Source organism: Patella vulgata, chromosome 5 (assembly GCF_932274485.2).
Source record: "Patella vulgata chromosome 5, xgPatVulg1.2, whole genome shotgun sequence".
Classification (NCBI taxonomy): domain Eukaryota; kingdom Metazoa; phylum Mollusca; class Gastropoda; family Patellidae; genus Patella; species Patella vulgata.
Genome location: NC_065883.2, coordinates 27,888,848 through 27,916,099, shown reverse-complemented (window position 1 = coordinate 27,916,099; position 27,252 = coordinate 27,888,848). Strand labels below are relative to the sequence as shown.

At 33.9% G+C, this 27,252-nt stretch overlaps 2 protein-coding genes across 2 annotated transcripts; one reads left to right on the top strand and one right to left on the bottom strand.

Moving 5' to 3' along the window:
* Positions 1-1,471: 1,471 nt before the first annotated feature.
* LOC126821414 (probable 39S ribosomal protein L45, mitochondrial) lies at positions 1,472-14,024 on the bottom strand. Its single transcript, XM_050549836.1, has 8 exons — positions 13,933-14,024; positions 12,116-12,244; positions 9,719-9,854; positions 7,619-7,683; positions 6,697-6,848; positions 4,283-4,337; positions 3,320-3,469; positions 1,472-2,443 (listed from the first exon to the last, which is right to left on the bottom strand). The coding sequence occupies exons 1-8, from the start codon at positions 13,984-13,986 to the stop codon at positions 2,156-2,158; spliced, it is 1,029 nt and encodes a 342-aa protein (XP_050405793.1). The 5' UTR covers positions 13,987-14,024; the 3' UTR covers positions 1,472-2,155.
* Positions 13,998-27,060, top strand: LOC126821406 (eIF5-mimic protein 2). The gene is made up of 14 exons (XM_050549828.2): positions 13,998-14,124; positions 15,281-15,349; positions 16,030-16,112; positions 16,966-17,059; positions 18,094-18,203; positions 18,647-18,712; positions 19,094-19,229; positions 19,775-19,884; positions 20,259-20,345; positions 21,034-21,117; positions 21,998-22,063; positions 22,489-22,708; positions 23,955-24,077; positions 25,464-27,060. The coding sequence occupies exons 2-14, from the start codon at positions 15,289-15,291 to the stop codon at positions 25,481-25,483; spliced, it is 1,260 nt and encodes a 419-aa protein (XP_050405785.1). The 5' UTR covers positions 13,998-14,124; positions 15,281-15,288; the 3' UTR covers positions 25,484-27,060.
* The last annotated feature ends 192 nt before the right edge of the window (positions 27,061-27,252 follow it).

Genomic DNA, 27,252 nt, shown 5'->3' with positions numbered 1-27,252 from the left:
TTATTGCACCTTGTATACATAACAAGTTATTATCACCTCGGTGGAAGCGGACATAAAATACAACTAACACACACTTTTTTCCTCATTTGTAATTTGTATGCTTGATAACGACCAGTGAAATCATTGTCTGCGATATCACTTCGGTGGAAGCGGACGTTAAATAAAGCTATTTCACACAATTTTTTCCTCATTTGTAATTTGTATGCTTGATAACGACCAGTGAAATCTTGTTGAAACGTCGTGTGTATATAATATAGTGATTGTTATCCATAGAACTATGTTGTGTTACATTATGTTCAATCGCTAAATGCCATTCAAAGATTACATATTTTATTAAGCCGAAAAATCATGCCACTGGGAACGTATTTGAATCCAAATGGATTCACACTTACAAGGACACAGATGTTTTTAATGTCACAGATGTTTTTTACCCCAAGAACATTTAAATACAGCAGTAGTCAGTTCACTAAGTTTAGACAATAATACTATCTCATCAAGTGAATAAGCGCTCAATACCAAATCAATCAATCACTTATAATCTTTTCATATTGTCAATACAGTTTGTATTCATTTCAAATTTGTCAAGGTATTTGTATCACAGTTTGTATGCTCTTATTGCCAAATACAATGAAGTTAACACTTTTAATTACCATACTATTTTGTCTTTTAGTTTTATGGTGGTAATTACATCCATATTAAATTCACAAATTTGATTCATAAAATAAATAAATAGCAGTGGTATTTATTGATTTTATGATATATAAGCCAATTAATATATACATGTATCTCTTCTCCAATATTACACTTTACAGTCATTATATTTAAAGATGCTCAGAACTTTTAAAAAGAAAATAAATGGAATTACAATTCATATTCAAAATGACAAGCTAATTACCGGTATCCAAATCCAAGAAGAGGCCTACTTACATCACAGCATTGTAAAGAGTAGTGTTACTCTTTGATACCTGCTATAATCAGTATGACTAGTATCAGTGGTGAATTGTTATCTTAAAACTTTTATATCTCAGTGGTGAGTTTTAATCTTAAAAGGTTTTATATCTCACATTCTCAGTGGTGAATTGTTAATATTGTTATCTTAAAAGTTTTATATTCCAGTGGTGAATCTTAAAAGGTTTTATATCTCACATTCTCAGTGGTGAATTGTTAATTTTGTTATCTTAAAAGTTTTATATTCCAGTGGTGAATTGGCATCCTTAAACTTTATATCTCAGTGGTGAATTGCAGTCTTTAAAATGTTTATATTATTATCTTAGTGGTGAATTGTAATGTTAAAATGTTTATATCTCAACGTTGAATTGGCATGTTAAAACCTTTATATCTCATTTGTGAATTCTAATCTTAAAGCTTTTATATTTCACTGGTGAATTGGCGGATCTGTTTTAAATTTTGTATGAAATCTAATTTGAATACCCCCATTATAATTATCACTTTATAATAAAATTCCATTCAATCAAAAAGAAATATTTTATTTACTGAATGGTGAAGATCTCAAAAGTATCACAAGAAGTATATATTAACATCCCTTGTACTACTCCAAATTTAAACAGTAGTATATCATTGTGTTCTATATTCGAAGGTGTTGGGGCTCGGACCTAAATACTACCAGTATAACCTGGAGATCAAATAAGATAGAATTTCAATTAAATGAAATGTACTAAAGAAGCTTACTTTTTCGCAATTTCACAGAAGAGAAGTTTATTGTTTTGTCAAAATCTTGCAGTATCACTACTGGTTGTGCAAGAAATAGAAAGCATTGACTGCCTCATACATGACAATGGTGAAAACTTAAGCTAAAACTTAAGATAAAATTAAGTCAACATTTTGTTTCAGATATTTCTTGCATTATTTTAATTATCTATGACTCTTTTACAAGTATGGTCTTTTTGAAGAATGTATACTAATTTGATCAGAGAAGAGAGAGAACTGTTTTCCAAATTATACTTGACTAATACACACAATTTGTTCAAACCTCCATCAGTAACTTCACATTCTCTCTCTCTCCTGTTAAACACAATTTCACATGATGACATCAAGTTACAAATTGTGTTAGCTTTCTAACACACATAAACATGTAATGCTGTCGACTCCCTTGGGATACAAGTCCATCCAGATATGTAGAACAATAGAACAGTCACTAAGCTGCAGCCAATGAAGGTCCAGAAGAAGCTGGTGTTATTTCTTCTGGTTTCTGTTCGTTCTTTATTTCCTCCTCATCTGGAATTTCCTCAAAGACTGGTTTACGATAAGTTTTGATTAATGGTTCTCGCGGAGGCATCCAATCTGGAATAATTTTACCATGAATGCGCCACTTTCCATAAGTATCAGCAATATGGCTTTCAAACACAACATATTCTAAAACGTCTTTTATTAAATGTTCACTTCCATACATCAGTTTTCCAAATCTGTCATATAAAGCTAGAATCTGGGAAAAGAAATACAGAAACAGGATACAGAAATTATCATCATCATGCAAACAATCTAATGCTACCAGGAGATTTTTTATCACTGATATTTTGGTTTTGTTGTCTTAATTAAAGTACATTTTAGCATGGGTTAAAACTGTTAAAAATTAGATAATGTCCATAAAATGCACATGCCGATTGGTGGCTTCAAATGTTTGTTAACACAGTAAAATTACCATTTAAATGGTAGTCATTTTATACAATGGTAGACAGAGAACTAAGCACATGGGAAAGGTAAGTACAGCATATAACGTCACATATGAGGGTAATAGAAATGCCTTAGTTATATGGTTACTCCAGGTGTGCATTGTTTGGGAGAGACCTGTCAAGGGTTCTTTTATGTGTATGACAATACGGACCTTGATATTTCGTACCATCTAAAAAACTTGGCAACACATTTCTTATCAACCTCTCAGCTCTACTACAAGCATGTAAGAACCAAATTTGAAAAATCCTGAGGCTCTTTTCAGCTCATGCTTGACTGCATGTATTTAGTAATAACAACTTCAGGCTATAAAGATCTTTTTTCTGTATTACTGTGATGGTTAGTTTAGTGAAGGACAAGTACCGGTAACAGGTTTTAGTATTCACAATTAGTTTAATAGTTCATTTTGGTAATATTATTGGTAAACTTGTACTTTTTTTGTATTTTGCAAGAGCATACAAAGCTAGCTATCTAGTTAAAGGGAGTGGAAACAAGAACAAAAAAAAAACTTATTAAAAAAAAACAACCCTAGCCTAATAGTCCCATGCATTCTTTTACCTCATTCCTTCAAGTTTACATTTTCTCAGTGTGACCACAGACTTGGGTTAACGGTTTCAAATTGATAGATTACCTGTCTTGTGTGCATTCTAACTGTTATTTGAGCATAGATATTTGTTTTACTCAGCATATCTGTGGTTCTAACATGTACACTACGTGGTGGTTCTACTGACTCAATAAACTTCCATCTTAAAGTCTTATTCCATAAACCAAATGTCATTTCCTGGAGAAAAAAAAATCCCAAACAACCATAAAAAAATAAAAACAATTAGACCTCTTTGATTGGATTTTTTTATGTTGATTTGTTTTGTGGTATAACAATCTGTATTCATTGAAAACTTTATGTCCATATATAGTTACAGCCAGTGTTTAGAATTGAGATATGACCAATTTTGTATGCAACCCTTGACACAGTATGCCAAAACATCAAATAGAATTAGTAAATATATATGCTGACTTGTGCATAATTTTTCCAAACAAAAATTTAATTCCATAGAAGCTGACCCATTACTAAAGAAATAACACATAATCAGATCAACCCACTTCAATACTTTACTTTGACCTACATCAAGGGGCTTTAGCTCCTTTAATTCATTCTACTTAGCATTTCCGAAATGGGTTTTAATGTCCTACTGTTGAAATTGTGGGTTGCCCTATTATATTACCAAGTTACCAATTAGACAATTATCATCTCTTAGTATAGTTTCACAGAGAGAAAGAGAGAGAGAGAGAGAGAGAGAGAGAGGGGGTTTAAGGTCCACTCAACACAAACTAGGTCGTTTTGGGACTAACACATGGTTCAATTTTATTTCAATAATTTGCTTGCGCGTAGGGGTCTTTGGCAGTGGGAGGAAACCAGAGGACCCAGAGAAAACCTACCAGGATGGACAGGCGACCCTACTCCTTGTCACGTACAACCAGGGAATCAAAACCATGCCAGTTGACTCAATGACAGGCCTTATGATACAGCGCGCATGTGCTACCCATTCAACCATCCAACCCTCCATATACACGTAGTAATAAGTATAAAACTTACAGGATACGCTTTCTCTGTGACTAAATCATGTAGTTGATCTTCATTTTCTTCAACACTATAAGAAACCATTTTAAGATACATTAGTTAAGAGTTTAAAGTAGCTAAGTCTCTAACTCAATATCATCCAAAGTCATACACTTGAAAATACGAATTATTTGTCAATTCAAATCAACATTGATGTTGTGATCTTACCAGGAAAAGACAGGCTTCTGATATCCAATATTTAAGACAAAATAAACATTTTACCATTGGTACACAAATCGTGTACCATAGTGCGTTTTAGCGTCATTTGCAACAAGTGACCAGAAAGAACGAGGCTAGATATATTCAACTGGAGAACCAGACGCTAGAAATTGCTATATGGTTGAGACACAGGCCGTATTTCGCTGGATATAACTGATTTGAAATTAAGAGTCAAAACGGAAACAATTGAATGTAAATCAGTTTATATACAATCAGATTACATTATTATATGCATTGCGACCCATTTGGGTCAATTTCTAGGTCCCAAATATTAGCGATTTAGCTCCTTTAATAAAGAGTTAGCCATTCTTGCTATAATAATTCAAAATTAGATGAGAAAAAAAAAAATATTGAAAATTTCAGTCAAATTACTTTATTCTGAACGGAGTTGTCACTGTTGGAAGTTTGGACTAGAAATAGTCATCAAATGTCTAATCACCGTCTCCGAGAATTGCTGATTGTTGGACTCGACCCACATATTCTCGATTATCAAGTAACATTCTCAATGGCTATGGTACCCTCGATGGGCAGGCCTTTCATCAGCAGTCTCCGGTAGTGACGTCAGTGACTAACAATAAACGTTAGCTTGGTCTGCCATTTATTGATTTAATTATTAAATGGACAACTGTTTATATCCAAGCAATCCGAGGGTCTACAGAGTTGATTTTGAGCTTGTCATAATAAGGCCTAATTAATAATTTCTATAACATCTGAAGCCTAAAGAAAGACTTGCAAGAGCCAGATTTAGCTCTTAACTAATGTATCTTTAACATTTATCAAATAAGTTGGTACTACATCCTCATTTGGTATGACAAACTGGATCTTAAGCTGGATTTAAGTCTGTGATTTTTGTTAATAAAATGTCTTGATTGTAAATACCAATTTCAATAGTCTCAATACTAAAGTTGAAGTCAATTTCTGAAATAAGGGTGTTGGACATTTGGCTCGTTTTATGCCACAGGAGACTTTATCAATTACTGACACTAAGAAATATTATTTCTATCAATATCGTCGTATTAAGCGTTGAGAATACTTTTAGCGCTAAATCTGCTACAGAGAGATAAATTGGAGCTTAACACTGATTTTAATAATCAAATAATGATATGCATTAAAAGTAGCTCGCTGACTATTTTTTTGCAATATACAAAGAAAAACTTCATCAACTCTTGTAACACATATATTTTTGTTAGTTCAGAAGTTACATCAACTTTTTTAACCTTATGGCAAAATATTAAGCAAAAATATGACTTCACATTCAATTCCACTAATTGTTGAACAGTTCATGGGCTCAATAAAAATTTCAGTTTATGCAGTTTTAATACATAATTCATTCAGTCTAAGTTTATTTTTTAAGCAATAGGAATCCTTTGCAAAGTAAAATTTTGTGAAAGTTGGTTAACTATAGGAATAGCAGTCCAAAAATGGTTCAATTATGTTCAGTAGTTACAAAAATATGTGGAATTGAAATTTCATCGATGTATGCTGCTCGAGCGTACAAAACGCTGTCATCTTTAATGGTAACAGGGAAACCTGATAGGCCTAGTTTAAATCCGTTCGAATCCAAGTCGGCAGATTATCTAGTGTTTGTATTTTGATTTTGTTTATAGCGTGTATTAGGCCGTGAAAAATTTGATATGCAAAGGCATCAGGATTTAAATAAAATTTTATTAAAACAATCAAACAATTTCGCTTCTGAAAGTACTGTAGTAAAAGTAAAATCTTGAAATACTTTCTTTTTATTTTGGGGATCACGTGGCTAAGTGGGTAAGACGCTGGCTCGCTAGCCTGGAGGTCGAGTGTTCGATCCCTGCATTGGCCGAGAAAGTTCATCCAGATTTTCCGGCGTGGTTCCCCCTTGTCAGTGATGCAGGACGAGGGGCTGACAAGGACATCTGTCTAGTCCTTCGGATAAGATTAAAAACCAAGGTCCCGTGTATAAATTGGAATGCACGTAAAAGATCCCTTGGCAGTTGGAATTCGGTATAAAAGTAGGCGATAGTGCCGCTGCCCGGGTAAAATTTCCCTCATAGCAAACTGTATGACGTATGCCCGTCTTCATTAGCCCAGTCAGGAGCAAAACAGTAGGAAGTTAAACCCTATTTCCTCTCATTTCATTTCATTTCTTTTTATTTTGAACACCGCTTAATCTGGAAATTGTACCTTCTACTTACTTTTGCAGTAAATATTGGGCCTGCAATAAAATATCTTGCGCTGTATGGGCAAATTCCTTGATGTCAAAACCCTCCTCATATTTTCTTATCTTTCTCAGTTCAAGTCTGGACTTTCCCTTCATCTGCAGTGCTGTTAAACGATCTTTAGCACCCTAAAATAGAATAACTGAATATACAAATAAAATCAAATATTACTTTTGTTCTTAAACCTGCAATTCATCAGAGAACCAGTAATCATTGTCTTAATTTTAACAAGAAAGATGTTTTCTTCAGGTAGTAATCTATATGTTTACATGTAACATGTTTGTGGACAGAAATGAAACAGTATTTTTTTCAAAAATATGTGAAGTTCAAATATTCCTAGATCAGGTGTTTTTCTTATGGAAAATTCGACATGCATCTGGGTAGTTATAGCTCCTTTAAAGTTGGCATGTTTCTCTCATAATGGAATAGTAAAGAGTATATGCTACTTTATACCACAGGTGTGTTACATTTCGTATACATCTGCTTTATACAAAAATAGAACTGAAAATGAATTGAAAATGAAATGAAAATGAAAATGAAATGGAGTTTGACATCTTACTGTTCTTTACCGACTAGGCTAATGAAGAAGGCATACCCCATACAGTGTGCCATGAGGGAAATTTTGTCTGGACAGCAGCACTACGACCTACTCTTATATCGAATTTCAACTGTCATTTTTTGTCCAATCTGAACAACTTTATGTTGTACTTTGCAAGGCACTCCGTCCTCCACCACTGACAAGGGGGAAACACGCTGGAAAATCAGTGATAGAAAACGGAACCTCCAGGTTAGCGAGCCAATGTCTTACTCACTGAGCCACCGTGGCCCCCAATAATAGAATTGATGAAACAATCTATCATTGTTGTATCATTATAACATTAAACTAATTTTTTTTTACCTCAGTAGATAACATAGATGATTTTCCATCACCTTCTGGTGGAATGAAGGGCTCAAATACTGAGGCTAAAAAAGAGATAAAAATATACTATAATACACAGAGATCGTATGTATAATGCAGATATTACAAGCTTTGTTCTGCATTTAGTACCATAGACCCAAACTTAGCATGAATATGTTTTTAATGACATGTTGGTAGTGATAGTACATAATAAACAAATGGAGCGCAGGATTGAATTCAGAGAATGAATAAAATCAACCAGAAGAATGCAAGCAAAAATATACTGAGAACTATACAATGCAAAGAACGACTGCAAACCTTGTCTGGCCTAGACTACTGATCAAATTTCTCAGTTGTCTGACTTAGATGCATGCATGTCTTATCAATAGTTTTCATATGCTGTATGTCAGTCAGACTCTAGTATTCATTAGACCAATAAAATAATAAAGCCTGGTGCACACTATGCGACAACTTAAGCGACGAGCCAGGCGACAAATATCGCCTCAATATAAGTGGATTGAGCACACTACACAACGACTTTGGTGATCACGGAAAAAACACCCTGTCACGTGCTTCGTCATGTGAGACCTGTAAATTGATGGTTACTCTCCGTTTTCTTGCTACAGGTACTGGGGAAAAAAAACCATTCTAATTACCATCTATGAATCCTAGGACTATATTATTATTGAGTACATTGCTATATAGACGGAACAATCCACTCTGCCTACCATATGTATTCGACAGCTTTGCCAGAATTCCAAACTTAATTTCAATTAGATTACCCGAGTCACTTAATATTATACATGCAACAGAAAAAAATTCTGAGAAATCTCGTGTGTGGTTATGTCACATGAGAAGAATAACCAAAAATGATTGGTTTAATAGGTGAATTTATTTTCTTCATTGTCATCGAAGTGAGCACATTACACGATTTGTTGTCGATGAAGCGACAACTTGGGCGATCATATCAAACAAGTCTGATATCGGCGACCATCGCAGCAATCGAGTGCGCACACTAGGCGATTTTTTGATTTTTCATCGTCGGCGACCGAAATCGCCTATGTCGTCGCGTAGTGTGCGCCAGGTTTATGTCTATTTTTTTCACATGTAAAATTAAGTTTACTTTAGGAGATCAATAGCCCTGTTCAAAGTTATTTGTTCATTTGATACAGCTTCAATGACTAGAGGCCGAGATCGCTGAGTGAAATCTTCAAAACATTGGGAGTTTTTCCAGTCCAAATAGCCATAGCTAGACCCCATTATGAGAGCAATATTAAAATAAAATTTAGATAGGCATTATGTGAGAGCTAAATCTTTCTACTGCAGATCTTTCTTTGGGCCTTAAATGCTACATAAATTATAAATTAGACAGATATTATCAATGCAAGACCATAATTAACTCTTGATGCCATCGCATTGCTCTGATTTTAATTAGATTAGAATGGTTCGGCCATTTAATGATTTAATTTAAAAATGGAGAAGCGAGGCTAAGACTTGAATGACCAGTACAATCAATGCACACATCTTGTCAAGATTACAACTATTGATAACTATGCTCAAAATAAAGTAATTTGAATTAAATTTCAATATATTCATTTCACATTATCTATTTTTGAAATATTAGGGAGAATGGACAGTTCTTTATCTAAATCTTACATAGATTTCTTTAATTATCTTTTTTTTCCAAATAAAAACCATAACTGTGCCTCTTTGTAAATTTTAGGTGTGTGCTTCAATATACGAATGGTTTATTTCATTGTGAATGACATACAACCAAGATTTCATGAAGATCTGCTGGGATTACTTTTTTGAGTGTCAAATTGTTGTCCACTGACAGACCATTCTGGTGCAAAAGAGATATTTATTCACAGGGAGTCGCCCCATGAAATTTAGAGGAATTTTATACTCAGATCATTCGATGCTCTTATATTGACCAGTCTGAATCCACAAAATATCCAACTTGGGCTACAATTTAATTTATCTGCAATAAGATCTTATAGTTTGGATTAAATAAATAGTAAGCTTGAAAGCTTATACATAGTGTAAGCTTTAATTATTTTAATTATGTTTAACATATTTTTTAGACTTGAAAAAACTTACTAGTACAGGAAATATTAACAGGTCTCTCCTGAAAAGTTCTTGGTGGTAATCTCCCCTCTTTTTTCATGTTCATACGGGCCTCATCAGCAGGTAAATCTCTCTCTGTTCTAAGTTTCTGATAATCTGGTAGATTTATCTAATAATTAAAATTATCATTTTTAAGCATTTTAAAAAATGACTGGCTACCTTCAAATCAGGAGTGCAGGGTCTATAAAATCCCAATTGAACATGAAAACAAATAGTATGACCAAAGAAAAATTGAACCAAGCTTCAAAAATTTTCATCATGAACTCCTGTGTAAGGTTCACAAGTTTCTCTATCAAACAGTTTTCAAGCCCTGATCTCATTTGTCTGAAATACCAGAAAAGCAGATGTCTGGGCAAAACAACCATACATTTGAGTAAAAATGACCAAATTATTATGTTGATCAGACATTCAAACTACCTTTATTTTCCTTGTGTGATTGTAAGTACCGGTACATGGGTGTAATGAAGTCTGTAATGAACAGACAAACAACCCACGGCACCGTGTCGATTGGACCAAAGTTAAAACGTTGGCTGTGAACCACCACAACAAAAGAAACAGAAGAATACATGAGGCCATCAACATTAGAAGACATGAACCGAAACTGAATCGAGACCCAGAGCATATGACCGCATTATCAAATTGTAAACACAGTCCCCCTAAGTAATTCCCCATGCAAAACCATATTAACTACTGGTAGGGTGACCCACCATAAATAAATATCTCCAAATATCTCGACAATTACGCCACAATATTTATATATATGCCAAGCCTCAAATCAGTTTCACACAATTATAGTCACTAAATAAACGATCATGTTGCACTTAATAAGCTATGACCATTAATCATCTATAAATAATAGACTGAAAACTGGTTCCAAATGTCGTCCATAAATCCAGACACTTTTGAGTAAAAGATAGGTTACGTGCCCTTGTTTTGAAATTAGTCTCGCTTAACCAGTCTATCGACCATTCTACGTCTGATTGAGAGGTCGGGATAATCATGACTACATTTTTACGAAACATAACAGAAAGCCAGAACAAGAAATTGAATTTAGAAATAAGCACTTTAGACAACTCAACAATTGTTTTAAGAAACTTGTAAAAGTAAAATGAAACAACTGCTAGTATCATGTTCTTGTCCAACCTGAGTGTTTCAGAGATATTATTTGTACTAAACCAAAAGATGCAGCACTTAACGGTACAGTTAATGATAAAGCAATTTAAAAAATAAAACAAACGTTATTTCTAAAGCTGCTGTAATAACCAAGAAGCTAAATTTTACTGCTATTCAAAATCGTCAACAATAGATTTATTACGGCTGTAATAGTTGATATATTTGTAGAGAATTGCACGTGCCATGGCTATTTATCGACTCAAAGAGAGTGCGGGGTAGTCAGAAATCAGTTCGAGACACGCAACTGAAGCGTGCACATTTAGCCGTGTCGAACCAACTTTCTGTAGAGTGCACGGGTCACCCTACTACTGGCATTTTTCAATACTGAATCGATTGTATACTCCATACCCACAACCCTCACATTTTATAATCCTCGTTATCAATATGTAAAATTTGTATGTTTCAATTATTTTATATAATTTATTTAGCTATTCACAGTATTTTATGTTATGTAACTCAATTACAATATATCTTACCTCTCATATTTATAAATATAAAAAGGTTCATCATAGGGCATTCTGCGTAATTTATCATTTTTTTTTTTTTTTTTTTTTTAACCCTTTGATATATATTTACCTTGTAAATACATATATGCAACTTATTTCTTAACTTTAAAACATAACCGTAAAATTCTATATTTCTTAACTGTTATAATCAATGTAAAGATTATGGTTTCGATATAATTCTATAAAACCCCAGTTTGATCTTCTTGAATGTTTATTTAGTCAATCTTAGTATATACTGGTTTCAGTTATGGTACACTGTGCATGGTTTCAATATTTGTTAATCTTGGTTAATCCCCTGTTTCATCTTTTAATTGTACAATAAGCCAATTCTAATATATACGATTATGCACCTTTGTTACATCAATAGCTTGTTATAGCAAATCATGCTCACTCACCTTCCATTCCATTGGATAGTTCGCACTGATGTTTGTATATATATATATTCATATCTTTCTCATTTTTATATTGTCTACGATATCACCTTAGGTGGAAGTGGACGTAAAACCCCAGAAACAAACGAACGAATCATTTTTATCTATTTGTGTATATGCTTGATAACGACTTGTGAAACCTTGTTGAAACGTCGCAGTGAAATAAACCATAGTAATTGTTATCCATAAAAGTGTGTTTTTGATTATGTTCCAATTACTAAATGCCATTCAAAGAATATAACAGACAAACATATTGTTACCTTCAAAAACTTCTTTCTCCTCAATTCTCTAAATTTGGGCTCATAATGCTTTGACGATGGAAACCTTGCAATCTGTTGCTGAAAAATGACTGGAGCTCCTTTTCTTACTATATTAATTGCATCAAAGCCCTGTGAAAAAAAAAAAGATGATAAATGTACGTTATCTGTAACTGATTAGCAAAGTAACATTATGCCCATAAGTTAATAATAAGCTTTTTCATGAAGCCATGGTGACTCAGTGAGTTAGACATTGGCTCTCTAACTTTAGATCCCATATTTCAAAAATTTGGAATGGAATGTTATCGTAAACGATAATTCTTGTAATACTTCAATTAGGCCTATGTATTAATCGATTTTATGTAATAATTGTTAATGTATGTTGAATACAAAAACTTTAGTGGTATCAATATTGACAGTTTAGTTCATATCTTTAGTACAGCAAGAATTTTTGTGATCGGTAACATAGCCGTATCAAACGAATTTATTTGTGTTTTTGAATCGCAAAATTCTACTTGAAAATAGTGTTGAATTATTATACATTTGTGTCAGATGTGTCGAAAAATGATTCCTTTTGGCGAACAAAGAAGAATCACGGCGAAAAACAGATGGTATGGATTCCAAAATAGCTTCAGAATCAAGGTGGTGTAAAGCGTCATTTTCTTATTACATGTTAATAGGGACAGGCAGTAACAGTGAAAGGCTAATCCTATCAGGCACCATTAACATTGATACTATTAAAAAGTATAAAAAGTAACTAGTCCTAACCGTCGTCAAACTGGGTCTGAAATGTTGTGAGAGAGAAATGGGGATTAACGTCCATTCAACACAAACTAGGTCATTTCAGGACCAACACATGGTTCAATTTTATTTCAAAAATTCGCTTGGGCATAGGGGTCTTAATTTAGCAGTGGGAGGAAACCGGAGGATCTGAAGAAAACCTAAGAGATTGGACAGGTGAACCTAATCCTTGTCACGTATAAAATGGGAAACGAAAAAAAACCCAAGAGACTCAATGACACACCTTATGATACAATGCGCACGCGCTGAAAACCATTCGCCTCCCCCCCCCCTCTACAACATGAAATGTCGTAATTTAATATAGAGCGAAGTTCTAAAGCATCACGCAATGCCCGGTGCTTGAGCAAAGCTCTTTTCCGGTAACACAGGGGTGTGACCAAAACTGTCACGCACAGACTGTTGATTAAAAAAAAATTCAGACCAGAACCGGATACACTTGGCAAAACTGGCAATGCATATGCCAACTCACCTACGCGTCTCATAAAAATATTTCTATGTCACGTCTAATCAACGAAATCACATATTTTTGACGTCAATGAAAATAATTTTCACACTTTTTTGTTCTTTTCTTTTTAAACAAAATTAATCATATAATTTAGGTCTAAATTAAAATCAATTTGGAAAAACGAAATTATTTAACATTTTTTGTATCACTTGAAGGTTTTAATTACTTTTATATTTGACAACAATTACATCAGCTTCGCTCAACTCGGGTAATGCCTGTTGCATATTCATCCCAACCTATTTTTTTACCAGGCTGTTTCATCCCCTTGTTATTATAATAGCAGTCAATTAACTGAGTTGTACTTATTGTTAAATAAACTGTTAAACCCTTACTATTGCTAAATAAACAATAATAAATAATCAATAGGCTAAATGTATTAAGTTGTCGATTGATTCTCGGCGGTAGACAGACATACGCAAAACTAATAATTATTTATTTTTTTGCACATTTCAAATCAAATATTAACTATTTCCATTGAAGAAGCTTCCTATTAAATTTTCAAATCCATTTATACCTGAACTAAAACTTTATTATTAGTCCTCGTTAATTTCGCTAAGGACAGCGCCATGTTGGAAGTCTCGTCCTTGTAAGCGGACTCGTGCGAGATTGAACGAGAATTCAGTCATCAAGTTCCTGTTGAAGAAAGAAGTAGGCCTATCGTATTTTTCAAGGAACGTTGTGCGAGCAAAACTAACGTAAAAACACGGTACGGTTAACATTAATGAGAAATATTTATGTAATAGAATGCTTAAACTGTCCAACTAACGATCAAAACGTGATCAAACAATAAAATCCACGCCGTGGTAGAGCACGTGCCCATTCAAAGACGTAGTAAACGTGAATCACAAAAATACAACAGGGAAGCCATGATGGAAATTATCACAAATAAATACAACGGGTTTGAGTTTGGTTCCCTTTGAATTTAATCTGAAGTACTAGGCTGGACATAATCAAAACTCTGTAATTTTCAATTCTCTGCATCTTTAGATATTATTTTTACTGATTTGGTGTGTATTGATTTCAAGTACAAATTTATATTTAGGCCATACCAAATCCAACCAATGGCCAATGGCACAAACTTGCAAAGTACAAACATTAAAACAAGATAAAATAATTTAGGAAATGGAATATCAGATCTGATTCCTGACTTGTACATACTAAATTACCAGAACGGTTTTAGATAAAAAAAAAAAAAAAAAATAAAAAAATTAGCACCACGTTTCGATCCCGTGACCTTTTCAGCTTTTGGATTTGGTCTAATGACTTTTCGGGCTCCGCTAAACGACTTTTCCCCATCAAAGAAACAACCGTAAGATTTCGTTACACATATTACAATAACATCAGGATTATCTGTTAATCAGTTTTAACTATCCCGCTTTGATCGTTGCCATTTCAATTATTTTCAGAAAAGACTTTTCTTTGTGTACACACTAATTTATCGATGTAAATGCTTGTCAAAGGGCAGCTTACGGATTATCGATAAAAATTTGAACCATTAGCCAATTCAATGAACTGAATGATGTCAATGCATTATTGAAGATTATTTCAGTTTTCAACATTTTCTAGAAATGGCATTCGATAATTTCAGATAGTGTTTTAACAAAATGACCTTAGAATAGAAGTTAGACTAGAGAAGCTTTGCTGTCAAATAATGGCCTGATACAGATTGTCGAATTTTGAGCCCTGGTCTGCCAATCGATTCCTCCCATAATGTCTTCTTCGTTCGTTCGTTTCTAGAGTTTTACGTCCACTTCCACCTAAGGTGATATCGTAGACAAGTTGTCTGCTTGCAAATGCTTTGGGAATATACTTTCATTATGTGAATTATGTCTGTTGTTAAATTATATTTATCTTTTTTCCAGAAATTTGTATGAGTCAAAAGGCAGAAAAACCATCGCTATCTGGCCAGCGACTGAAGACCAGGAAGAGGGGTGAGTGCAATGTAATTTGTTGGGCTACTTGGTAACAATGACCGATTCTATTCGTATTATTTATTCAAGTTCAAAATCCCAGAAAAAATGGAAACTTGAGACATATTTTTAAATGGCGAATGGTTTGCACACACGCGCGCTGTATTGAGTCAACTGGTGGGGTTTCGATTCCCCGGTTGTGTGACAAGGAGTAGGGTCGCCTGTCCAACCATGTGGGTTTTCTCTGGGTCCTCCGGTTTCCTCCCACTGCTAAAGACCCCTACGCACTACGAATTATTGAAATAAAATTGAACCATATCTTAGTCCCGAAATGACCTAGTATGTGTTGAGTGGACGTTAAACCCCATTTCTCTCTCTCTCACGAGATAAGCCAACTTCAATCCCAGAATTTTATACACAGAGAAACATCGAGTCATATTTCTTAGGTTTTATTTCATTTGTTATTTGAAGTAAGAAATTAGTCCAACTAGGCATAACATCATTTATGTCTTTTACTTTTGTACTAATATATTAATTAGGCTACATATCTTTAGACCACCAGAAATTATTTGAAATTAAAAAAAAAATATGACATTGTTGACTTTATCCCAAAAGATATTGTTACCCCAGTCCATGATTAAATCATACAATATAGTTAGTTTGAACATTCCATTATTTTTTTCTGTTATTTTATTTTTCAGATGAAAAAGAAAAATACGATCCTATTGTTTTCCGAGACGCGATTATCCAAGGACTCAACGAAACTGGCTCGGATTTAGAACAGGTAATAAAGTAAACAATTCAGAAATAGTTATTACTTAAGAGGACACTCAATATATCCTACTATATATCACTATTCTTATCAATGCAAGGCCCAAAGTTAATAGTAAAAGTCTAGATAGTTGTACACAACACATTGAATTCTTGTTGAAAACCCATTATAAATTGAGTGCTCAGGCTGACCTTAAAAATATCTTTGTTTCACCAAACCCGACCCACAATCGAGGAGAAGGGTCGGTAGGTCGGTTTTTTTTTCAGATTTTCTTTTAAGAGCTAATTTGACAGCTTGATAATTTTCCGGGTGCAAACATTCGTCTTCTTTTATTGGCAAACAAATCAATGACATCGGGATTTTTCGTGATGCACGACTCGCACACGAATTGCCACAAACTGACGTTTGAAACTCCCTCAACACGTTTTATAACGATTGTGCGGGTTGTGCCTTCATTTTTCTCGAAAACGGATATTGAAAATATCCGTTTTCGAGAAAAATAGAGGCAGAATCATTTCGTGGGAATGGACGTGCTTTCGTCTGCAACCATTTTGTTGAGAAGCGACACCTATGATGCTTTCGTCTTGATCAACCAGTTTTAATAATGAATCAAACCATAGCCATAGTAAAGGAAAATAACTCTCGTGATATATTTCAGGTTGACACACAAAATAAAATAAAAAGATCACGGAAAAGTGCAATAAAATAATTTAAGTCGGGGGTGGTTTTAGTTAGTCGGTCGCGTTAGGCGAAACAAAGATATTTTTAAGGTCAGCCTCATATAAAGATATTTTCATTAAACTGTAAAGCTATTTAGAAGAAATGAAATGTAGTCTATTATAAAAGCTTATTTTTCATTTCATAGGTTGCCAAATTTTTGGACTCTGCTGGAGGCCGTTTGAATTATCGGCGTTATGCGGATGTCCTTTTTAATGTCCTATTTGCAGGTGGACATTTAGGTAAGTTGTAAATTGCCAAATATGATAGGGATGTTGCTAGGATAATGATTATTCAGATTTGTTCCACTGTGTTTAGGCAAGACTGGGGCACCTTGGGAGGAGCAAATTGTCGTCGGCCCTGTCCGTCCATCCACAATTTGTTTGTGGACACTCTACAGGTCACAATTTTTATCTGATTTTGATGAAACTTAAAATATAGGTCTATCTCCCAAAGATCTCGGTTCCTTACGATACTGGCATATATCGGGTGATAACTTCATGGATTATGGTCCCTGATTGTACGAATAATCACGATTTTAGCTTGTGGACACTCTAGAGGTCACAATTTTCATCTGATTTTGATGAAATTTGAAATCCATGTTTATAACGCAAAGATCTTGGTTCCTTTCGATATTTGCGCATTTCGGACAGTATCTTCCTGAAGTATGGCCCCTGATTGGACGAAAAATCATGTTTTTAGCCTTATCCGATTTAAAAAAAAAAGTTTAAATATATCACCCTTACACTGAAATGATGCTTGGATTCGGATTTCGTGAAAATCAGACTAAAACTGCAGGACAAAATGGTCGCTCCCTCGACGCAAATAGTGTAAAAAATATGGTATATCAAGGTTGTGGATCCTCTGAAGGTCTATAATTTTGATCCGATTTGATGAAACTTGAAATCCATGTTTATAACCCGCTGGTTGGACTTCTTTGTATTTTTGTTGGTAATGCTTATTGTGATTTGTTCAAACATGGTTGCTCTGCTCCATAGAAAGCATAGAGATTTAATGAAGAGAAAATTAGGGCTTAGATTCATGGTCTATAATACCATTGGCTACTTCTTTGAAATATATATATACAATGTACGCTCACATTCTTGTGTACTCGATAGACTAGAATTATCCACAAGTGAAGTAGTTAATACATATTTTCCTGAAGAGTCTGTGTTCTCAGTAAATAGACCTCTCCAGGAAGAGACTTCTTTTCAATTTTTATACGCCCACATTGCTGCAATACACAAAATTGCATTTTATGTTTCTGCTTTTTAAGCTCCTGGAGGATCACTTATCGAAGAAGCAGAACCAGACAAACCATTTCAAACTGATGTCTGTGTCTTTAAAACTGAAGAAAGCGTGGACAAATTAAAAGACTTTTATGAAGTAAGTTGAACTTAATGTAACTATAGGACTTTTTTTTTTTATTGGATATGTGAAAGCAAAGTATATTTTTATACTCCCACATTTCCATGTGGACCTATTATGTCGTCGTCACTGTCCGGACATCTGTCCATCCACAATATATTTGTGGACACCCTACAGGTCACAATTTTGATGAATCTTAAAATATGTTTATATCCCAAATATCTAGGTTCCTGTAGATATTCACACATATCTACTAACCGTAACTTCCTGGATTATGGCCCTTGATTGAGCGAAAAAATCATTTCTTTATTTTAGCTTGTTCTATCCATCTCTTGCAGTGAGCTACAGTCTTTCATTAAGGCCACTAGTCCACTAATCAGAAGGTCCCAACACTGATCCCAGACATTTATTTGGACTTTTCAAGCATGGTTGCCACTAATCAGTTATATTTTATTATCTAGGTTTTATATAAATTACTACGAAGATATAAATTCCTTGAGCGAGCTTTTGAAGAAGATCTAAGAAAGGTAAAAACTTCATTTTAAAACAACAAAATACTGTCAATTATCCAAGATTTTATTTGTCATCTTGAAAGGAAAATAATCAACCATTGAAACATCTTCATTAAGCTGGCTAGGTCATGTTTCGGACTTTGATCCCAATCGTTGGGGCCTTTGCCTGAAACAGGTCCACTTGTATATACATTTAAGTGTATGTAAAAGAAGAGTAACTAGAAACACTTCTGTGACCACAGAAAAAAACCCCACATGTCAGTCTTAAAATAACTTCAGTATTGTGTTGATAAGACTTTAAACCTTATTGTTTTGTATGTTTATACCAAAGTAGCCAAATTTGAGTTATTACACCACATTTCTTATTTGTTTTGTTCTTTTGGTTTTGTTTTTCAGCTTTTAGTGTTTTTGAAGAGTTTTAAAGAAGATGAAAGACGAAAACTTGCCATTATTACAGGTCTCATCCTGGCCAACTCTCTCTGTTCAGCCAAGATCTTGGACGGATTATTTGAAGAACACTTGGCTAAAGAAGGTATTGTTAAATTTATACATACCCACAAAAATTATTGTTGTCAGCTTTGTTTAAATAGATTGTATTGAGAAATGTCAAAAGGATCAGGCATAAGTTTTAAAAACTTGAGTAGCAATTTCCATACAGAAAAAGAGAGAAATCAGGTTTATTTTAACGCCTACTCAACACAAACTGTCATTTTGGTTTAATACATAGTTCAGTTTTATTTCAATAATTCACTTCACTTGCATGTAGGTGGTCTTTAGCAGTAGAAGGAAACCAGAGGACGAGGAGAAAACCCATGAGGTTGGACATACATGTCTTTAATTGAAACCATGTCAGTTGACTAAATGGTAGACCGTATGATCTAAAGCACACATTTGATTTGATAATTCTCTACAAATTTGTACTGACCAAGATGCCGCCCCCCCCTCCCTTTATAGACTTCTTGGACAACTTAGCCCCTATGGTCATAATATTTCATTGAATTTTTTCCAGCAATTTGGTTATAAATATTTATGGACAAAGATTAGATTGATTGTTAATTTATGTTCTATATATTCCAGGTTTGTCCCTGGAGTTTACCTCCTTGATGTTTAAAACCTGGTTGAATGAGAAGGATATCTCTCATCTTACCAGTAGCTTAAAGAAATGTCAAATAGAAGCTAGACTAATGGTAAATATAGGGCTTTACTTACATTTTTGTACACCCACATTCAGTATCGACATATATTGTCGAGATTGCTTGACAAATCCACGTCTATGTATCAACATCTATCTACTAGAAAACAAAAGTTGGAGAGATGTTAAAGGACTTTTGACTGAATGCTTTTACTAGTGACTCGGTTCGAGAAAAATCTCTAACAAAATCAATCTCAAGCTTCTCATTAGACATCAAGGAAGTGATGCAGCCTCTGAAAAGTTAAACCAAACAGCTTGAAAGCTATATTTTCAATTAAAAGGAACAGTATATGAGTAATTCGATTTATTCAGTTCTCCTGTTTTAAAGGCATGATGTAATATACTCAGCACTTAATCTTTGATTTTTAGGAGCTCTTCCCTGTTAACAAGAGAAGTCAAGAAAAGTTTACAGCTTATTTCAAAGAAGCAGGACTTGGTGCTATAGCTGAGTTACAGGTTAGTTTTTTGTGCATTTGGCAACCTGTCTGACAGTTATACCTGATTTTAATTGTTTTAAGATATTATATAGTAATACCTGAAGATGTACAATGTCAAATAAATATGCCATATTGACATGGCTGGAAAAGAGACTCACCCGTACCATACAATGTCTGGCACAGACTCAGAATTTTCAGGTTCTATTCTGGTGTTTGTCATTTTTTCTGTGTTTGTGTTAATAGTTCAAAATGTCTGGTACAACTTAACAATGCGTGTCATATTGACAATTAAAATCTTTAATTCCGGGTTTGCATATTAAGCTACTTGAAGCAACACATACACCATCTCTTTTATATCATACGATCACGGTGGCTCAGTGATGAAGATGTTGGCTCGCTAATCTGGATGTCCTGTGTTCGATCCCTGCGTTGATCGAGAAGGTTCATCAGGATTTTCCGGCATGGTTCCCCCTTGTCAATGGTGCAGGAAGGAGGGTCTGGCAAGGGACAACTTATTGTCGTTCGAATGAGATGAAAAACTGAGGCCCTGTGTATACGTAGTACCGCTTTCTGTTCAGAATGTCCTTCATAGCACACTGTATGGTGTTTGCCTGTCTTCATTAGCCCAGTCAAAGCAGAACAGTAGGACATTAAACCCCACTTCATTTCATTTGTCTGACTGCACGTAAATCTATATTATTTTGTAGAATCGGTCAGCAACTACCGAAGTAAAACAAGAAGTTAGAAAAGAGCTGGCTAACATGTTTAAAGATGAAGAATCTGCAGCAGAGGTAAAGTTACAAACTGAATTTATTGTGTCACCACTGCCTTTCAGTACACAATTTCTTGTTGACACTCTTAAAGGATTAAGGCATTATCCCATTGATTTGAAATTTATACACAGTGTTTATGTTCATGTGGCAAAGTAGCCAATTGATTCTGGACTCGCTCGATGTTGTCACTTGAAATGTGACTATGGTTCGACAGCTAAGAGCTGACTAGTTAAGGGTGATATAAACCAGATTTTTCAATTCACGGACAGCCATGTACCTACTTATGGACACGCTTATAAACTCAAGATTGATTTGAAATTTATACACAGTTTTTATGTTCATATTATGAAGAAGCCTATTGATTCCTGGTGATTGCTGCCAGAGTTATGACCCTTGATCTTTTAAAATATTTCTTTGAGGCTCTAAAGGCTAAAGATGTCGTCAGAATGACTTTGAAAATTTATTGTTATAGTTACGTTGCAAAGAATTTTTAATAATTTTTAGAATTATGGCCGGTGATCACTTTGAAAAATCTAAACACTACAGTTATCATCTGATGACATGAAATTTATACACTGTATTTTTGTTCAAAAGACTCAGGAGCCTCTTGAATAACTTCATCACTTTGAATTTTCTTATGGACACTGTAGCTGTTGTTATATTTATCATCTAATTGACATTTTGTTCATATTCAAGATGCATTATGAAACAATTAAATGTGCCTATTTTGAATGTTATATTCATTGTTTTTTAGACATTTATTCACTTAACAGTGCATAACCAACTCCGTAGGCCATTTGATGGCTTAGTTATTGAATAGAGTAGAACTCTCTCACCAATTAATAGTGGATATTCAAAGACTTTGTATTTACCTTTTACGATATTTGGTCATTTTCAGATGGTTTTGTATGTAAAAGAAGAAATGGAAAAGAATGATTTTTCAGACAGTGATATCATTATTCTTGTAAGTATTTTATTATTTTATATCAGTTGCTGGTCAGAAATTGGTAAACTGGGGTGTACCTGTGGGCCAACATGTTGACCATGAAACCAATCAGTTTCTGATAATCGTCATTTTCCACACTAAGGCCCCACTAATTTGGTTTTCGGTTCTTTGGGAAAACCTGCAGCTCCCTTCTTGTTTCATCGGAGAAAATGACTTATTTAAAGACCAAAAGCACTTTGTTTTGTTGTTTCCAAGTTTTGAAATTTTAGACAGAACATCATTCAAGTGGCTACTTATGAAGACCCTGAAGAATAAAAAATCAGTTTGTGTGGCCTAATTGCAGACTTATTTAATTTAATTTGTTACATAATAATTGATTTTTTTACGTCTTTATTATTACTGATACATTATGCATTTTAACCTTTCATTTGTTTGGATTGTAGATTTGGAATACATTGATGGCAGGAATTGAATGGAATAAAAAGGAAGATTTGGTAGCAGAACAGGCATTGAAACATTTACGTAATTACGTTCTTCTGTTGAAGACGATGACACAAAGCGACAAATCGGAACAACTCCTCATATTGAGAATTCAGGAATACTGTTATGAAAATATTCACTTTATGAAAGTTTTCCAGAAGATAATTGTTCTCCTCTATAAAAGTAAATATTTTTATCAATTTCAATTTGGAGATGTCTTGAACATTTCATTTAACAATCTGCTTGTTGTTCGATGAAAAATATACCCAAAATATACAGGAAGTAGGGGATATTCAGAACAATACAAAACTGCAGAAATGCACTGATGTTTTTATTAGAGGTAACCAGTGTATGTTAATAACAGGCCAATTGCCTACACATGAACATAAACAGTTCATATGGCGACTTATCTGACGGCCCAATTTCACTCGGAAAGAGATACACCGCCAAAAGTGAAAATGGACTTTTTTGATTTTTGTCTTAAAGGCTCAATACCACTCTTGTTGTAACTGAATAATATGTCCCAATCTTTATTCTGGTCAACAAATTGTACTATTTTAGAATATTTCAATTAATTGATGATACAAATTTCATCTTAACACACCGTATTTAAAAATTTTGAAAAATTCAACATAATGGTTTGAAACGTCTAACGTAAACCTTTTCAAATGAAACTTCGATTTAAAAATATTTCCGAACCCTCTGGACAAGTAAAATAGGTTGTAATGGATAATTTACACAACAGGTAGGACACTTAAACATCTAGTACTTAGATAGAGATATTATTTTTTTTCTGGAGCTTTCAAGCCGGCAAGAGTGTTATTGTCCCTTTAATAATGAGTAATTGCTCCACCAATCCTCAGACATTCAGCAATTCGTCGTGGCATGCTCCTAATCAACCGTCCAATCACGATTTGGGGCAATCCTCTTGCAGTGCCCACAGCCAATTTTTGCAGTGTTGTCGGTTGACGTCGACGAACACGTCTCCCGATCAAATTAAATGTAACACACTAAAGCAAAGAAACGCTAAACAGTAAATCTTATGCAAGAGCCGATAGGAAAGCAAACATGGATAGATAAACCAGCATGCAGCAGTTTTCATCAACCCTTCCTTGAAGTGTCAGATTTGACAACGAACCCCTCCCACGTGTATGGTGCTATTGCGTGTCGCATGTGCAGCACAGTGGTTCTGTTGGGGCGATAAGTTCTTCATCTGTGAAAATACTCTCAAAGCATGTCAAGTGTCCATGACTATTTATCATACCACAACCTGCATAGGTATTTGCATTTCAATATCCCCTACTTTTTTTGAAGAGAATATTATGTTGCATATGCCTGGAATGTATAGAAATCTGATTCCTGTTAATCCATGGGCCAATGTTCTAAATCATGCACAACAAACAAACCTATTTCATACATTTCTTTTCAGCTGATGTTTTAAGTGAAGAAACCATTGTACGTTGGTTTAAGTCCAATCATTCTAATAAAGGAAAGAGTGTGTTTTTGGATCAAATGAAAAAATTCATTGAATGGCTGGAGAATGCTGAGGAAGGTAAATAGGATTGTTTTATGGGAAAAAAAAAAAATTTCTAAAGCTTTAGAGTGGAATGCCTATTTTCAAATAGCAGCATGTCTGGATTATACATAAAGTAGTAGCATATTTAATATGAGATTGTTGAACAGGAAATAACACTGCCAATGCATAAGGCCATGTAAAAGAAAAATGTTAAGTTATTGCCGAGTACCTCCAAAAATGCTGCATAAAAATTTGTTCAAAAAAATAACATTCTCATGGACCTCAGGGCCCGATTCCTAGAAAATTCTTAAACACGTTCTTGTGCTTAGATTTAAGTAGACTTTGCAGTTAAGTAAACTTAACCTATTTTGTGTTCCCAGAAAATTCTTAAGAACTTTCTTGTGCTTAGATTTTAAGTAGACTTCATTGTAAGCACAAGAACATTATTATGCGTTCCAAGAAAAAACTTAAGCACAACTTCGTTCTTAAACATAGTCAATCTAAGCACAAGTCCCAAGCAAGGTATAGGGCTTGCTTACCAACTTACGTCTGTTTCTGCTTCAAAAAGATGGCTGACCGTAGAGTTATTCGACAGCATTTCCGACACCTTTTGATACCAAAGAGACAATTACAAGACAGAGAAAATCCTTCTCCAAAAGAAATTTCAAATTAAGAATGCTATAGAAAATTTCGCTTCTAGGCCTACCCTGAAACCATTTTATTTATTTGCCAATTAGTAAACAAACACACAGGCTACTTTAAGATCAGGCGCTCTCATAATTATTCAGTTAGTTTGTATGTGTCTGCAGTTTTTTTTTATCTTGTGGCACATTTTATATGTGAATAGGGGACATGTCAAATGCATCGAAATGAACCATATATATATTATGACGTCAATGAAGCAGACAACAAATTTAGGACGTAATTCGCATACCAAAGTTGTTTTTATGACGTTAAAGAGCATCGTACTCTCAGTTTATGATAAACTTTACCAGTCACAATGTGCTTAGAGTTATACTTGACTTGTGCTTTCGTAAGAATGGTCTTGAGAATTTTCTAGGGACGGTATTTTTATAAGTTTCTTACGTAAGAAAAAGTGAAGCATGACTTTGTGCTTACTTTAAGAATTTTCTAGGAACCGGGCCCTGGTTCATATTTCCTGTATTATTAAATTTGGAAGTTAACCTAAGATACAGTTATCAAGTACGCATCCTTGAATTTGTTGACATTTGTAACTGAGACTGAAAAATTATATATATGTACTCATTCTTATCAGGAAATGGTCACCTATGCCTTTTTTTTTTTTTAAGCGCTTTATTCCTTGGGTGATGATTCGGTGATGCCTCAAGTTTTTTGGACAGATGGTCTGCAAACCATTTTTTTTTTCATATAGCCTAATTTGGATTATTGTATTTTTTTCAGAATCTGAGGAAGAGGACTAGATAGAAAGATTAACCGTTGTTTCCGATTGTCAAATTATATTTGCTCTGATTGGCTAACTACGCAGCTATGCACCCATGTTGATCTCTTCATATTTTCTTTGTGTTCGATCAACATCGGGGCACACATAACTTTTATTCTATTATTTGTTTGTCCTTTGTAAAGTCGAAGAATTCATTTTCTACAATGATAAACATTATAGTCATGATATTAATTTCTTGTAAAGACTTGCAAGTGTTAAATTGAAGCCATGCCGAAACCACTAATAAGAGACATTTACAATCAGGTATTGACACAATTTCTAATTGGTTTACAGATGGGAATAAGTCTCAGGTTTTTTTTTTTAATCACTGTGAATTATTTCATGTTTGTATAGTGTAATATTTCATTAGGAATTCATGTAATATTTCGTGTAGAAATAATTATTAGTCCCCTACCGGTGAAACCGGAAGGGGTGTTTTTCCTCTGCCCGTCCATTCCTCTGTCTGCGATTTTTGTATTCACAAAGTTTTTTAAAAGGACTTGGAAATATGGTACACTACAGATAAAATTTGTGTTTCCTAGGATTCCTTTAATTTTTTAGTGAATTGCAGCCATGTGTGGAAAATTGTTTTCGGTTTAACTTTAAGGTATTTAACTGAAATTTAGTACACTTATGCAGAGCAATGCTACAGACCAATTCAGTGAAAATCCAATTTTATAGGATTAATTCCATCGATACATAATTGCATTATATATTCACATGTATTGTAATAAAAAAACTTTAGGGGCCGGTAGGGGACATGCTTGTTACATAAAGGCCACTAGCTCACTCATGGTTATTATTGAAATGTTTCTAACATGTTTTTTTTTTTTTTTTAACTGACCCAAAACTGATTATGAAATTTAATAGTAGATTGGAGTTAAACTCTTATATCTGTAGATTAGTGGATTGACAACTGTAAAAATAAAATTGTTATATAATTTAAACAATTGTAATTAATTTTTTGGGGAGTCATCATATTGTAAAATTTCATATTTATACTGAGGATGTTAAATGTCTTTTTATTGGTTGATTGGTCATAGGATATTTATATCTTTTCTTATAGTGCTGTTTAATGTCCACTCTGTTTTCATATTTCTATATATTGCTTTGTATAGGCTGATTGGCCATTATTATTTGTATAATGAATTTTGGTTGGTCAACCAGTTTGTATAATACAGTAAATGTTTAGATGAATATAAGATTGACAGAAGAATAAACTAAAACTTTATATGAATTTATCACTTAAATTTTTTATGATTGTATTATGAAACAGTTATAAATATTTTAGTATGTTTCAAAAACAATAATCAAAATAGGATTTTTTTGAAAGTGAATTGTGTTGTCTTTTCATAGGATTGTATATATATATATTGTGTGAATAATGTTTTTTCACAAACAAAATACATTTGTTTTCACTATGTAAAAAAGTTGCATTTTTTGTTTTTGGGAAAGGCAAAGAAAGGCATTTTAATTGTTTCACCTAGTTCCTATTACTAAAGAAAGTCTGTGTATTGTTTTCCTTTTTGTATAATTAATAAAAATATCTGTCATTAATTTTATTCTTTTTTTTTTAATATTAAAAATTGACAAATATATGTCAATTAATGTTATGTTTCCGTTACTTGTACAGTACAAAGGAGAATTTTGTCTTGAACTTAGGTTCATTCTTTGAATTTCAAGTATCAAAGATGTTTTTCAAAAGACTGGACCAGTCCCATTCCACCCTAAGCTGTGTATTACTCTTGT